This window comes from Belonocnema kinseyi, chromosome 2, assembly GCF_010883055.1.
Source record: "Belonocnema kinseyi isolate 2016_QV_RU_SX_M_011 chromosome 2, B_treatae_v1, whole genome shotgun sequence".
In the NCBI taxonomy this organism is placed as follows: domain Eukaryota; kingdom Metazoa; phylum Arthropoda; class Insecta; order Hymenoptera; family Cynipidae; genus Belonocnema; species Belonocnema kinseyi.
In genome coordinates this window covers 85,992,673-86,008,317 of record NC_046658.1, presented here as the reverse complement: position 1 = coordinate 86,008,317, position 15,645 = coordinate 85,992,673, and the positions used below count along the sequence as shown (strand labels likewise).

The 15,645-nt window shown below is 30.6% G+C and overlaps 1 protein-coding gene and 1 long non-coding RNA gene across 2 annotated transcripts in view; both read left to right on the top strand.

Moving 5' to 3' along the window:
* Positions 1-9,861, top strand: part of LOC117167319 — a 13,270-nt gene extending 3,409 nt beyond the window's left edge. The window contains exons 4-10 of the mRNA XM_033352157.1: positions 872-962; positions 1,040-1,216; positions 3,662-3,829; positions 3,919-4,063; positions 4,137-4,243; positions 4,342-4,416; positions 9,206-9,861. Of these exons, the coding sequence (XP_033208048.1) occupies positions 872-962; positions 1,040-1,216; positions 3,662-3,829; positions 3,919-4,063; positions 4,137-4,243; positions 4,342-4,416; positions 9,206-9,568 (1,126 nt within the window). The 3' untranslated portion in view covers positions 9,569-9,861. The remainder of the gene's footprint in view (positions 1-871; positions 963-1,039; positions 1,217-3,661; positions 3,830-3,918; positions 4,064-4,136; positions 4,244-4,341; positions 4,417-9,205) is intronic.
* Positions 9,862-10,780: 919 nt separating this feature from the next.
* On the top strand, positions 10,781-15,537 carry LOC117167658. The gene is made up of 3 exons (XR_004466419.1): positions 10,781-10,797; positions 13,558-13,665; positions 14,452-15,537. It is a non-coding gene; the product is annotated as an uncharacterized LOC117167658 (long non-coding RNA).
* Positions 15,538-15,645: the final 108 nt, after the last annotated feature.

Genomic DNA, 15,645 nt, shown 5'->3' with positions numbered 1-15,645 from the left:
TTCGAAAACTGATTTTCAAGCCATCAGGGGCCAACTCGAGCGGCCTGAAGCGGCCAGGCAAATTTTATGCGTGGTTATAGAATCCGGAGTCTCAATTGTGGATTGCATTTTTTAATAATGTTCAATATTTAAAAAACGTGCTCCTTTACGAAAAAGTTCATTCTTCGATAATTTGTTTGGAACTCGAATAAAATTTTGAAAATTTGGTTTAAGCCAAACAAAAATGTTTTTTGCTTGAAATATCGATCAAATTTGTACATACGTTTGAAATTAAAAATTCTACGATTGATACTGAAAATTCTTTCAGTTCAAGGTCACCAAATTAAAAAAAGTTTAATAAAAATTTAAAAGATTTAAATTAGAAAAAATAAAATTTAAAATCCTATTAAACGTCTAATAATCAAGTTAATGTACGGAATTCTTGAAAATAAAATTAAAAATCCAACGACCAAATTTGGACGAACGGCGTAAATTGCTCACATTGCAATTTGACAAAAATATATTTTCTCTCATCAAAAAAATCTTCGGATAAAAATAAAAAAAGAGGAAAGAAAAATGAGAAGGTAACTGACAAATTTCCTTCCTTCTCTTTTTTTTATTTGTTTCGTCTTTTTTATTTTTATTATTATCCATTTCATTTTTTTTTCTATTCAGAGATTTTTTAGATTTTTTTTTAAAAGAGGACCTTTTTTTAAATTATAAATCTTGGTTTTATTTTCAGAAATTTAATACATTAAATAGATTAGCGTTGAAAAATTGAGTTTTCGGCAGCCTATAAAACTTTGCTAGGAAAGACTGAATTAATTAAGAATTACTGTTTAATTACTAATTCATTAATTAATAACTAATAATTATTTCTCATTATTTGCAGTTATCCTCCTGACGAGGCAAAAGTTGCCCTGGCACAGGCAATCGTTACAGAATTTCCTCTTTTGAGAAATACGCGTACTAAGAAAGGATACGTAAGTATATTATGATACTGTTAATTATTATTAAAACGGTTATTACAAACTTAATATAACGAATACAAAATTTTTAGGAACACTACTATGATGAAGAAACGAGGCGAGGATTTATCGAGTACAGGCTATGGAATGTTCGCAGAACTCTTAGTCCATCTCAGAAAAAATATAAAACTAAAGCTCTTGATTCGGGCAAAACAACCCCGGTTTCGCCTAACATTAACCTGTTATCCCAAGAAGAACTTGATTCAAAGGTTTGTTTTATTAATTTACATAAATATACCTTTCGGGAGCTCTGAATATAATTTTCTTTACAATTAGGGTAAGGGCATACCAAAAAAAATAAGTATTTAAATAAATAATTATTATAAATATTTATTTAATATAAATTTAAAGTTATTTCTATTATTTAACAAAATGTGCATTAAAGACTTCGAACTTACGCCTCTATTGAAATTTTTTTAACAATGCAAATATCTTGCTACTATTTTGAAAAAAAATAGCACTGATATTCTTTTTTAAACTCCTATTTGATTTGATTTTTTCTTTTGCTATTTTTAACATACCTGCCTCCCCAAAAATTGATATTGAAAGGATATAACAAATTTCCAAGGAATTTCTAAATATTTCACGAAATTTCAACAGATTACTAGGAATTTTTTTAATTTATTTCAGGGATTATTTGAAAGGATTTTATCGGCGTTCAAAGATTTTAAAGTATGTTAAAAATTCGAAGGAATTTTTATAGAATTTCGAAGATTTCAAGAGATTTTGAAAGATTTGAAGAAGTTTCGCCTGATTTCAGAGGATTTCAAAGTTTCCAAATTATTTACAGTAATTTTAAAAGAGATTACAAATTTTAGGAAAATGTACAATATTTTCAAATATTTTCAAATATTTTCATAAGTTTATGAAAAATTTCAAAATTTGTGTGGGATTTAAAAATGGTATCAAAGGTTTGAAGGGATTTTAGGGATTTTCAATGAATGTCTAGAGGAATTTAGGTGGTAAATAAAATGGAATTAAAATTTAAGGAACTTGTAGAGGTTTCAATTTTCAACCAAAAAGATGAATCTTCTGCCAAAGAGATGAACTTTTAACCAAATAGATTAATTTTAACTAAACTAGGTAAATTTTTAACCCAAAATTGATTAGTTAAATTGTTGGTCAAGAAAATGCATTTTAATATTCAAATAAACTAATGTTCTGCGAAAAATTTAATTGTTATATTTTGAGTTAAACAATTAATTGTTAACGAAATTGAACTAAAATGATGGAATATTCAACTGAATCAGTTAAATTTTCAAGTAAAAAACATAATTTTTAACGACAGAGCTGATCCTTGCTCTACTTAAATAATTTTCTTTTAACTAGTTCCACTTTCAAGTGTGTAGTTTATTCTTCATCTAAGAAGATAAATTTTCTACCCAGAAAGACGAGTTTTCAACAAACAAAATGCAGTTTTAACGAAAAAATGAAACAGTTTTTAAACTTACAAAAATTAATTTTCAAGGAAAAAACGAATTTTTTAATTAAAAATATTTTGCCGTCGAGAGAGAAAAAAAGGCTTCTACCAAACTGTTGAATTTTTAAGCAAAAAGATATATTTTAAAAGAAGAAAATTATCAACCAAATTTATGAATTTTATACTCGAAAAGATACATTTTCGACCATAAATTCAGTAATTCGATTTTCAGTTAAAAAAATTAATCTTCAACACTAACATAAATAAAACGAATTTTTAACAAAATAGTTAAATTCTTAGTTAAAGAGGTGAATTATCAATTAAAATTATGAATCTTCACTAAAAAAAAAAAAATTTTTAACAAACGAGTTTAACTTTTAACCAAGTAGTTGTCTTTTTCATAAAAAAATATCAATTTTTAAGTAGAGATAAATTTTCAAAGAAAATTATGAATATTTGACTGGAATAGTTAAATTTTTGACCAAAAAGAATCACTTTTCTACCGAAAAGGAGAAATTTTCAGCAAAATACATTATTTTTCGACGAAATTAGATAAATTATTAATCTAAAACTGAATAGTTAAATTTTAAGTTAAGAAAATTAGTTTTCAACTAAATAGATTAATATTTAACTTAATTGAAAAGGTATTCAACTCGATCAGTTCAATTTTGAGTTTAAAAAATTAATTTTCTACCAAAAAAAAAAGGAATTTTTAAGAAAATAACTTAATTTTCAACCAGAGATGAATTTTAAATTGGAATAATTGATTTTTTATGAAAAGGATTAATTTTTTTCCTACAAAAAAAAAATAACAACTTTTCAATGCATGCATTTTCAAAAAAAAAAAGATTAATTCTCAACATAAAATTGAACAATTCAATTTTCACTTAAGAAAATTAATTTCCAACCAAAGCAGAATATTTCAGAACTATTCATTGTGAGCTCAATGTTTCCATAATTGACAAAGTTAACGACTGAACATAACATTAAAAAAGAAGTTGAAATGGAAATTATATTAAATTTTATTCTATCGTTCGATGTAAAAGTTGTGATGTTGCAAGTGATTCGATAGATTTTTTTTCTAAAAATTTTTAATATTGTTGGTTAAAAAAATAAATCCAGTCATTTTCTGGTCTCAAAAAGTTCCCGGTCTACCCTGTATTTTATGCTGTTTTTCAAAATATGTGCTACTATTGACACCATTCTGAAATGATCAAATTTCCTTTGGATTCAGATCGCTTGGATGAAGTGTACAAATCCTTCGGACAGCAACAAACAGAATATCGCCACTCATTTACAGGAAACACTACAAAATCGGAGAGACTGGATTATTAAAAAGAGCCCAAATATCTCACAGATCTTACATGAATATCCGCGATTATTAGACTACAATGGCGAAATGGTAAGAATAATTTTTTCTTTCTTTCTTCTAAATTTGCGAATAGTCTTTGAGCCTTGAATTATTTAATTTTTGATTAAAATTTTTTCCAGATTAATAACGAATTTCGGTATTTCTTTAAAGAGAAAAGTGTCAATTTTCTGGCCAGATTTCCGTCCTATTATTGTCCACGAATTTTGGAATACGCTAAATTGAACCGTCTGGATGTATACAATCGCTTAAAAAACATCACCGATGGTAAGATAAACCTTGAATCGGCTGAAATATATTTTTGGAATTTGCTCTGTATTTTAAACTTTCAATTTTTCAGTAAATCTCCGGGCCTTGTTTATTCTTGCGGACTTGCTGCGAATAAATAATGCAATGCTGGCACAACAAGGCGATAAGGGAAAAGGAAAGATGAAAGGAAAAAAGAGGGTAAGATGAAAAATATTAAATTATTTTCTAGTCAATTTCAGCGTTGACTTTTTGTTGAAATTATCGTTTTTATTGTATTTTCTTTAATATAATTCTAGCAAAGAAGTTCGGAGGAAGCAGAAATGATAGAAAAGGAGAAAATTGATGTTCCCAGTACCTTTTTGGTTCGATTTGTAAGTACTTTTTAAATAATCGAAATATTATAAAATGCGCAATAAATTTAGGCCTTTCAAATTTTAAGAGTTAAGAAATTAAAAATTCTAAATGGTCAATTGCGAGTAGTTCAATTTTGAACTAAAAAGATGGATTTTATATCAAGTAAAATTTTTAGTTGAAAAAGTTAATTTTGAACCAAAAAATAACAAATTTTCAATAAAATAGTAGAGCCCACAAACCCAAAAAATTAAATTTCTACCAAAAGAGATAAAGTTTCAAACCAAAAAGACGAATATGTTTAAATAAAAAAATATATAATTTTTGTACTATAACTGGAATAAATCTTCAACGAATGAAGAAAATTTGAACAAAATATTTAGATTTTCAACTAAATAGATTAATTTTTAACTAAAGTGATGAATCTTAAACAAAATAAATATATTTTTTTACAAAGTATTGAAATGTCCCATCAAGAATTGAAATTTAATTAGAAAAGAGACATTTTGAAGCAAGAATGTTATATATGATGTTTCTATCAAAAAGCATTTTAGTTTCAAATCAAAATAGTTCAATTCAACCGCAAAGGTGAGTTTTTAATCACATAGTTGAATCCTTAACCAAAACAGATTAATTATTAAAGACACAATTGTATTTTTAACACAAAACTATTAAATTTCGACCGTAAGAGTTTAATTTTTTGTCAAAAAAAGTTATATTTAACAAAATAGTTCAATTTTCTAACAAATTTTTGAATTTACATCAAAGTATTTAACTTTTCTACCAAATGATTTTTCTATTTATCAAAGAAGATGAATTTTCATTAAAGTAGTTGAATTCTTAACCAAAGCAGAATAATTTTGAAGGAAATAATTGCATTTTTAACACAAAAATATAAAATTTCTACCAAGAGAGATGAAATTGAACTAAGAAAGAATTTTTTGGTTTCAAGAAAGAAATTGAATTTGCGAAAAAAAAGGACTTTTTAACAAAATTGTTAAATTTCCAATAAAAAAGTTGAATTTTCAACCAAATAATAAAGTTTTCATCCGAGAAAGAATTCGTTTGTCGAGAAGGAACTAAAAGTTCACCCAATTTTTGGAATTTTCAACAAAACAATTGAATTTTAAAACAAAATGTATGACTTTGGGATAAAATTGTTGAATTTTCTTTAAAATAATTACAATTTCAACCAAGAAAGATGAATTTTTGAATGTCCAACAAAAAATGTGTATTTCAAGCAAAAAGGACGAATTGAACAAAATTGTTGAATTTTCATGAGAATAATTACATTTTCAACCAAAAATGAATGAATTTTCAACCAAGATAGAATTTTTTGACAAGAACAAAACAAAATTTTATCCAGTTTATTGAGTTTTCTACAAAACAGATGAATTTTTGTCAAAACAGTTCATATTTTACTGAATAGTTCAATATTGTACTAAATAGTTGATTTTTCAATAAAACAATTTAATGGTAAACCAAAAAGTATGACTGTCACAAAATTGAATTTTCATTAAAATAATTACTATTTTAACCAATAAATCCATTAAAAAGATGAATTTCTAGCCTAGGAAGACTTTTCCACCAAGAAGTAAATAAAATTTCAAGCGAATAGTTGAATTTTCTACAGAAAAGTTGATTTATAACCAAATATTTAAATGTTAAAAAAAAACATTTGCATTTTCAAGCAAAAGGGATATTTAACAAAAATTTTGAATTTTCATCAAAATAATTTAATTTTTAACCAAATAATAAATTTTTGAGCGAAAAAAGATGAGTTACCAGCCAAGAAAGAATTTTTTGTAAAAAAGGAAACAAAATTTCACCCAATCTCTTGAATGTTCTACAAAAAGTTTAGTTTTCACCAGAAAAGTTCATTTTTAACCGAATAGTTCAATTTTCCACCCAAGATTTGAATTTTCAACAAAGCTTCAAAGTAACAAACGTTGACGCATATGGGATGATTTAACAAAATTTTTTAATTTCCATGAAAATAATTACAATTTCAAACAAACAATTAATTTTTCAACACTCCATTACACGCGCCCCCTGGTGGAACACCAAAACACGCGTCGTATCTGTGAGATACGCAATCGGTTAATTGAAAAAATAAATAGTTAAACTAAATTTGTCGCATTTCCTAGGTAAAAAGGTGTACAGAAAATTAACGAGACCATAAATATAAAAGACAATATATCTTTACTCTTTAATCGAAGTAAGTAATTAAAATATCACAAAAGCAAAGAAAATATCCGCAACAACCCCTTGCTTTTAGAGAATTTCATTGTGAACCATTTTCATTACTGTCATAATCAAGTCTACCGCCACCAACACAAAAATAGTCGCAGTTCTGCAGGCATAAATATTGGTCACATTCATAGCACGTATAGTTGGTGTGAGTCTTGTCTTTTTATTTTCATTGTCCCATGAAATTTGGCAGCGCTTTCGTTTATCGGCATCATCGAATAATCAACTGATCTCTGATGAGCTCATTTCCCATTTTGCGAAGAAAAACTCGGCGAGTTGGCACGTTTTGTTTGTTCCCCAGACAAATTACTTGGCTTTTGATACCAGCAACATTTAGAATTGTATAAAATACCACCATTGGCCATCTTCTCGTGCCTCTTTGGGCATTGCACGCTGAGCAGATTTTGTCCACCATGTCCACACCAATTTTATGTTGATTATAATAAGTAATTCATTCCGGTTTTTTTTTCTCTCGACTTTCTTCATCAGTCGCTCAATCCAAATGCATACTAGAGATCAAAAGCACATTCTTTTTATTCTTCTTATTTTGTGGCATATATAACACCATAGTGCCTTCTTTATTGCATGAAAAAATACTGGGGTGCGCCTTTCTATTTTTCAAATATTTCATTTTTTTCGAGATTTGCCATTTATTTTTTTTCAGAGCCCCCACACAGGATAGACCGTAATTTGTTTGCAGGGTGCGAAGGAGAGTAATGTCGCTGAACCAATTGTCGACAGTGACATTGCGACCTGAGTTACGAAGAGGAGTAACCAGACGTTGAACGACATCCACAGGTTTATTGCTGACTTGGAAAGGGCCATCAGGTTGCTTTGCTGCGTATATTTCCATTTTACGTGTATAAGACACACTTGAATCAACGGCAGCAAATATTTTAATGCCATATTTAGCTGGCTTAGATGGCATATATTGCATAAAGGGGCACCTACCCCTAAAAGCCCCCAATTTTTCATCAATGGTGACAACTTCTCCAACATGATAACACTCTTTACAGTTCTTGATAATTTTTTCTAAAATATCTCTGATCGGGGAAAAACGATCTTGCGCTTTTCGCTCTTCTCTGGTTCGCCTGTCATCGAATCTGAGAGTTTGAAGTAAGAAACGGAACCTGCTGATACCCATGGTGAGGCGGAATATCTCAATCCCGAATCTATCACTAGCCCATAAATCTGTAAGGTTAAATTTCCCTGCTTTATAAGTTTCAGCAATGTAGAGAAGGCCAATAAATGCTCTGATCTCGGGTTTTTCAGTGTGTTTAGCTTCTCTGCCACGTGAATATCTATCTTGGATGCTGTCAATGTATTGGTTAGTGAACAATACAATCATTTCAAGGAGGCTGTCATCAAATAAACAAGCCCACGATTCTAGAATGGTTTTTGTCCCCTTTCCTCTGCCAATCGGGCCTGGGATTATTTTTGTTAAGTTGTGCTTGCCCCTCTTCTTTTTGGATATGGAGTCCTTTTTCATGAAATCGAGTCAATTGCCTTTCTTCCCTGCTTTCTGCGGCAAACAAAAAAGGTCTCGTTATCTTCACTGTCAGTTGATGCGTCGGAATCACTTTCTTCAGTGTTACAGTTCTCTTCCCGTTCTTCAATCTCTTCTTCATCAGAGTCAAGGTCCTTTTCAGAAACTTCTGGGATGAGGTTCGATGGCCCTGAAACGGAAGGACGAGGACGTTCTTCATCATCTTGATGTCTTGTCCGTCATCACTCATGTAACAGCCATCTAGTAGAAGTTCGTGAATTAGGTGGATGTCATCCGGTTCATTGAGATAAAACTGTCTTTTTGCCGCCATATTAAATCTATAAATAAGAAAACACTGAGTTTTAGCTCTAGCGCGGCGTTAGATGTCCCATCACTCCTTGTTTTTGCATTGTAGGGCATGGGACATGAATTTAAATGTCACCCAATAAACTGGCTAAAGTGAAATGTAAGATTTGGATTGCAATACGAATTTAAAAATAGTCCTTTCTATTTCTGAAAAGACAATAAATAATATTTATATTAATAAATGATAAAAATAATTTCGTGAACATTTTTTTATATTATATATGTATAATGATAAAAGTTTAGGGATAGCAATTAGAACAATTATTTTTCATCATTATATAGGATTAAGATCTGAAATATTGAGAGATGCACAGGGCTGCTTTAGTCAAACTGTTGAGTAATGCGAGCGTGATGATTTGGAGGGAGAAGGACGACGCCCCACTCTATGAGCCTAACGAGTGATGCCTACCGCTCAACTATGTATCTGTCAGATGCAGCGCGTGTAATGGAGTGTTTGCAACCAAGAAAGAATTTTTTGTTCAGGAAGGACATCAAATTTTAACAAAACAGTTGAACGTTCAACGAAACCTTTTAATTTTCAATAAAAAAGAACGTTACGCACTTGGTAAAGGAGTGTATCAATTCGCAAAATTTTTCTCTTTAAATACAATTTTTAGTGAGGAGACAGTAAATAAAAATAATGGCGTGACCTCATTTATAGATAACGCATTTTTAATGCATAATTTATAATGCATTTTTTTTCTTAGGCGGGGACACCTTTACCACAGAGCATCCAGGAAGCAAGTGCTACAGGTAGCATAATAATACCACCGTACATTGTTTGTACGCAGGAAGAAAATGGCAGAAATTCGTACTTTGTGCAAGGAGATGGTTGGCTCATCAAACCTCGTAATAACAATCCCGTGACTGCTTTTGATTTACTTTTTAAGGTTTATTTTGCTCTGAAAATATGCTACCCGGCAGGACTTCAGATCTTTTATAACTTTATTGAGAGTTACGTGTATGATTTGGGGACCAAGGCTCGTGGTGTTGTCACATCTTTACATGTCAACTTGAGTAATTTAAAGCTCGACAAAATTGCTTCTGAAGAATTCATATTTGGGTCCTAAATTGACTAAGAATTTAAGGATCCGGCCCATCAATTGCGAAAGTTTATTTTCGTTTAAAAACTTTATCAAAAGATCATTTTAAGTTTTAGTTCACAAGTGTAAAGTAGATTTTAAAGCGCGATCCATGTTTTCTATTCTTTATTATATGACAGATTTGAACATATTTTATTCAAATTTTTTCAACGCTTTTTTTCAAGAAAAGGAAAAAGAAGATAGTCTTGTAAGCTTTTATAAATAAGTTTGCATCTTTAAACGAGAATAATCATGAATCATCTCTTGAGAAAATAAAAAATGTATTCATTAGTTTCTAGCTGTATATTCACTTCGTTGTAAAATTAAACGATTAATTAAATAAGTTAAATTTGTACGTTTTGGTGTAATAGAGATAAATAAATTAATAAAATTATGACTCAAATCGGAATTTAGAAGAAGAAAAAATTATTTCTGCGTGTTTCTTACTACCTTTCAATTATACATACAATCGTATTTGTGAGAAATAGGTAACTAACAAAACACGAAATTTTTTCAGATCAAGGAAATAATTTCACCAAAAAAATGAGGACGAACTGATTGTAAAAATTGGCATATCCTAAGAATACAACCAAAAGGAAAAGGCATAATTTCTCTAAAAGCATTAAATTCAGAAAATCGATTAAAAACGTCGAAATCAAGGAAGAAGTCATCAAAGGTAACTTCATAGCAAAAAAAGTCCACAAAAAATAATGAATTTAATAATAATAGATAGTGAATTTTAATCAACTTTTAGTTTCAGACAGTTTTTCGAAATTGTGTTCTATGTATGTTCTTGAATGGTGATGATGAGATGCTTGATTTTTCTTTTATTACTGAAATTATCATATGAAAAAGAAGCATAGTAGGTTTACAAATTTTATTCTCTGATAAACCCCTTTTCTTATTCTACGGTTATAATTATTATTATTGGAAAATTCTAATAAAATAATATTTATAAATTTCAGGCACACTCTCTGAATTTCAAATTGATTTAGAACTGTACGACACATAAGTTCTTACTTATTATGCCCTCCTAACTAGAAAAATTAGTATTCTGGGAAATAAAATATTAAAATATCTACTTTTAATGTACATATACAATCTTTAGAATTTGTTTTCAGATAATAAAGCCGTCGATTTGTGGGCCACGTATCTGTCGTGTCAAAATAAATATATTAAAGTCGAACGTCTTGATATCAAGGACGAAATAAATTAAGGTAAAATTCCATCCTCAAAGTAGTGTAACACAGGGCTAAGCGGGACTTGTGGGGTAAAGAGGTATACCCGCTTTCCATTCAAATAAAACAATACCAAGTTATGAAATACAAAGTATTCCTGTTCTCCACTCCTACAGCAGGGCTCACCAGAATTCGGTCGTTGACTAACATGTTTCAAAGTGGCAGTCATGATGGCTGACATGATAGTGTCGGCCACGGTGAATTTGATGGCTGACAGTGTCAGTCACGACGACTTTTACGATTGTCAGTGTTAGTCACGATGACTTCCATGACTGTTGGTGTCAGTCACTGTGACTGTCATGACTGGTGATGTTATTCACTATGACTGCCGTGACTGACCGTGTCAGTCACGATAGCTAGGTGACATAGCCCCCAATAAATCTTCGTCGAACTCGATTCTAGCCCTTTAATTCCCTCTACCTACTTTAGGGTCCACTAATTTCGATAGGCGTTGACTGACATAAGTGACTGACTGACAGATCGTTTTTGTGTGATTTTTGTCTTCAATTTACAGGAATCCTACAAATTAGGGTCGTCAGGTCAGTCGGGATGTGCATGTAATCAAAAGAGTAGGGTCGATTTCGATGGAAATTTTGTTAGGGACTATTTGACCTAGTCTTCGTGTTCTGCAGGTTTTTTAATCGTTTTTTCAACCAAAAAATTTAACACTTCGTGAAATTATCCCCGTTTTACGGCAATGGTGTATCCCAATAAAAAATTTAAAATGTCTTCAAATTGATTTTTATTCACCTTTTAAGTTCCGGACAAATAAAGAAGAAGCAGTAGAAGTCGCAAATTCAAGAATCAAAGAACAAAGCCGAAAATTAATACAAGTGTGGCCAATACGACAGAATCTATGCATGGAAATGCACTTTGCTTGAACATCAACGTCAAAAATACGATAAATATTTTCAATTTAAGTTGAATTTTTGTAGTTATACGGAAAAACATGGTATTCATCTTTATAGTCATGTCAATCGCAAAAATTTGGCAAATTGCGATAAGCTACGAGCTAAACTTAAGTGCAAAGTTTGCTTAAATAGTTACACTCGAAAACAAAGTTTGCTATTTCATAGAAAAAGTAACTAAGCATATGGTTAAGGAAAAAAGTTTTCTATGAGTTTAAGAATTGAAAGAATATTATCAGTCAAGTCTTGTGAAAGAAAAAAGTTATTTAACCCCTTTGTTGGCAGAGAGAATTCGACGAATGTACCCAAAATGGTAAGAAAATTTGTTATCCTGAAAATTTGTATCCTGGTGTTTTTGGGGTCGCTGAAGCCGAATATGCAGTCAAAATTCGGAAATCCAAAATGGCGGATCCAATATTGCGGGCGAAAATAAAAAAATGGCTCAATTTGGATAAACCTTGGTACTTATGGGCTTCTGGGGTCGCTGAACCCGAAAGTGAAGTCAGAATTTAAAAAGCCGAACAAAAATATCCGCCATTTAAAATTTTGGAATTTTGACTTCAAATTCTGATTCAGCCATTTTGAAACTTTGAATTTTTAATTTTGACTTCAGATTCGGATTTAGTAACCCCAAAAACCTCCGAGTAAGATTGAATGCAAAATCGGAGCAAGTTAAATAAGAGAAAAGAGGATTGACGCATTTTGCGTCAATGCCACACAGGGCACGGAAAATTTTGATGCATTTTGCGTCAATGCCAACGAAGGGGTTAAAAAAAGTTTTAAACTTACGAAAAAAATGGTGTAAAGAATAGTGTTTGTAACTGAATTTTTTCACGGACGCTCATTACCAATTTGAAAAACATGGATTATTTTTTCGGGAATAACATTTACTGCAACTCTACTGGTTTCAATTTTGAAAAAATAAGTTACCTTTAAATATAGTTATTTAATTAAAAACCGGTTTCATACGAAAGCCCCGGTTTTAACTATTTCTGTCGTAGACAAATTTACTTTTAAGATTGGAAACGGCAGAGTCGTAGATAATATCCTGAAATTTTTATCAGTATCTTCAAGTCACGTATGAACTTTGAAGTTAAGAAATTTTATATAATTTTAATTTATGTCGAATTTGTAATTTGTATCAAAAAATAAAGGGTCAATTTTTTATAGTACCTTTAGAATTATTTGGAAAAGCGTAAAACACGTTTTTTGTATTTGGTTAATGCACAATTTAAAAAAAAACTTGTGCAATAAACGAAATCCAAAGAAATTTTTCAAAAGTTACAATTTTTTCTGGTATTGTAGGTCACTCTGATGAAAAAACTGCACAGAAGATTGGCAAAATACTCTGTTTTAAACATCTAAGAGTTTTTAACTAATAAAAATACATCATATAACAAAATTTAACAGGTTAAGCAAAAAAAAAAGGCAGGAGACTATTCAAATACATATTAAAAAAATCGAAGATACTGGAAGGCAGAAAAATATATGAATTTAAACGTGAGCATTTTTAAATTCTAACGTTGAACTATTTTCCATCTTGAATTTTTTAAATTGTATTTTTATTAATTATAGTATTTAAGACTGGCTAAAAGTTTTTATAAAATATGTACAAAAGTTTATTAATAAAATAATAATTTGTTAACGATTCAGACATTTTCTTTTCTTTTTGAATTGCATCAGAATTCTGCATGATCACTTTGTCTTTTCCTGTCTTCCTCATTGTGCAAAGTAGGATATCCTTATTAATGTAAAAGCGATAAATACAGAATATTAAAAATTTTATATCCAGTTCGTACATGCATTTTTCATGATTTTAATTTGTTTTCAGATCCACTAAGTACAACAAATTACTCTGTCGAATCGAAGTGGGACACGAATCTGCCTTACAAGGTTCAATATATCAATTGCGCAAACGTCAGTGAAGAAATCATTCAAGGTAACTTCAGCTGTATAATACTAGGTCTGTCTAGAAAGAGGATGATATGCCGTTTAAACTACTCCCCTTCGGAAACCACAATCTTCTTCCAAAGATCCTCCCATTTTTGAAAGCTCTCCTTAAAGTTACCTTTGAGAATAGCTAATAGTTACATCTGCGAATTCTATTTTATTTTCTTTTCGTCTTGAAATCGCTTTTTTTTAGCGGATACTTTAATTTGGGAAACGTGAATCACAAGAGACATGTCAGGACTGTATGGGGTTTGCCGAAATTGTGCGAGGTGTTTTTCCAATTTCTGGTCCATTTTTTGCAACTTATTCAACAATTTCTGGTGTTTTGCCAGAAATTGATGAATAAGTTGCGTTAAATGGGCAGATGCTTGGTCGTGGTAAAGGGCCTATAAATCACTTATCCACAAATTAGCTAGTTTTCTTCTTACTACGTTACGTTCCTTTTTTAGGACTTCTTGTTTTTTTATCTTGATTCTGCACAACACTTTCCTCGTTCGACCTTTTAAGGTGATTTGGCCATTGCGGGCCTGCCAGAGCAAGTATCACGCATAGCCAAATCACCATATACTTTCCGATTCATAACGATGGTTTCCGAACATTATTTGTTCGGTTTGTTCTGCCACTCCGAAATGTGTCCACGTCTTTTTGACAATATCAGAACTAGGTACAAACTTCAAACACACGGTCGGCTACTTCCCAGACAGACATCATAATAAAATATCGTGATTAAAAATAAAAAATATCAAATTAAATTTTAATTACGTTTTTGTTTCAGCGAGTTTTAAGAAGAAAGTTGGAGGACTAAAGGGAAACAAAAATAATGCAACGAAAATTCCAGAATCAAAGAATGAGCCTAAGGGGATAAAAGGGATATACAAATGCGAAAAATGTCCACGAACGTATGCTTGGAGACGTAATTTACTCAGACATGAGCATATCGAACACGACGAACTTTCCTTTTCCAAATTCATTTGCGATTTTTGCGGTTACGTGGCCAAAGAGAAAAGCCATCTACTTCGTCACATAAGTTCTAGACATTTAAAAATTTTTCCTGGAAAGCCAGAAGCGAGATATGTATGCGACACATGTGGAAACAGTTATGTCCATAAACACACTTTGCTGAGACATAAGCAATATGTGTGTAATCAGAAGCCACATTCGTCATTCATGTAATCGCTGGATTCTAAAAGGGATTTTTTATTCGTTCCTTATTCCAGTTATTATATTTCAAGAGTAATCTTCTGGATAGGCTGTAATGCGAAGTTGAAAATGTTTTCATTTCCAATTTATTAAAGATGACAATAACATAATTGAGGACAACGATCAAAGAACCGGAAACTTTCTGGCGCTCAGAGTGAAAAGGCCCCTCTTCGCTTGAATTTAAGTGCCCCCCCCTCTCTCTCTAAGCACCAGAATGTTATAATCGATTCTATGATTCGGTTTCTCAATGAAGGGAATTTGATTGTCTAATTGAATAAATGATTATAATTTAGTAAATAAACTAGCCAATTCGGATTGTTCTACACATATTACATGTAGTTTAAAGAAAATAAAACAACAATTCAAGTTTAATGTTTAAGATAAAGATTATTAAAATAACATATATATGTATATACGTCAATAATATTCGAAATAATATAAAATATTCTTATGGTGTTTCTAGGCTTAGGGACCGTCCATAAACTCTATTAACAATTTGAAGGGGGGGGGGGTTGTAACGTTAAGAATTTAGATAAAGTTTATTAAATATCCTGATGGTTATATAATAACTTGTTTGAAACTCATTTTTATATTTTAGACTTGATACAATCTATTATTATATTTTTAGTTTGAAATTTATATGGTTTGGTTAAAAGTTCTACTATTTGGTTGCAAATTGAGCTATTTTATTGAAAATTTGCTTCATTTCTTTTTTAAACCTGAAGATTTGACAGTTGGTTGAAATTTCAACTATTTGGTTAAAAATTCG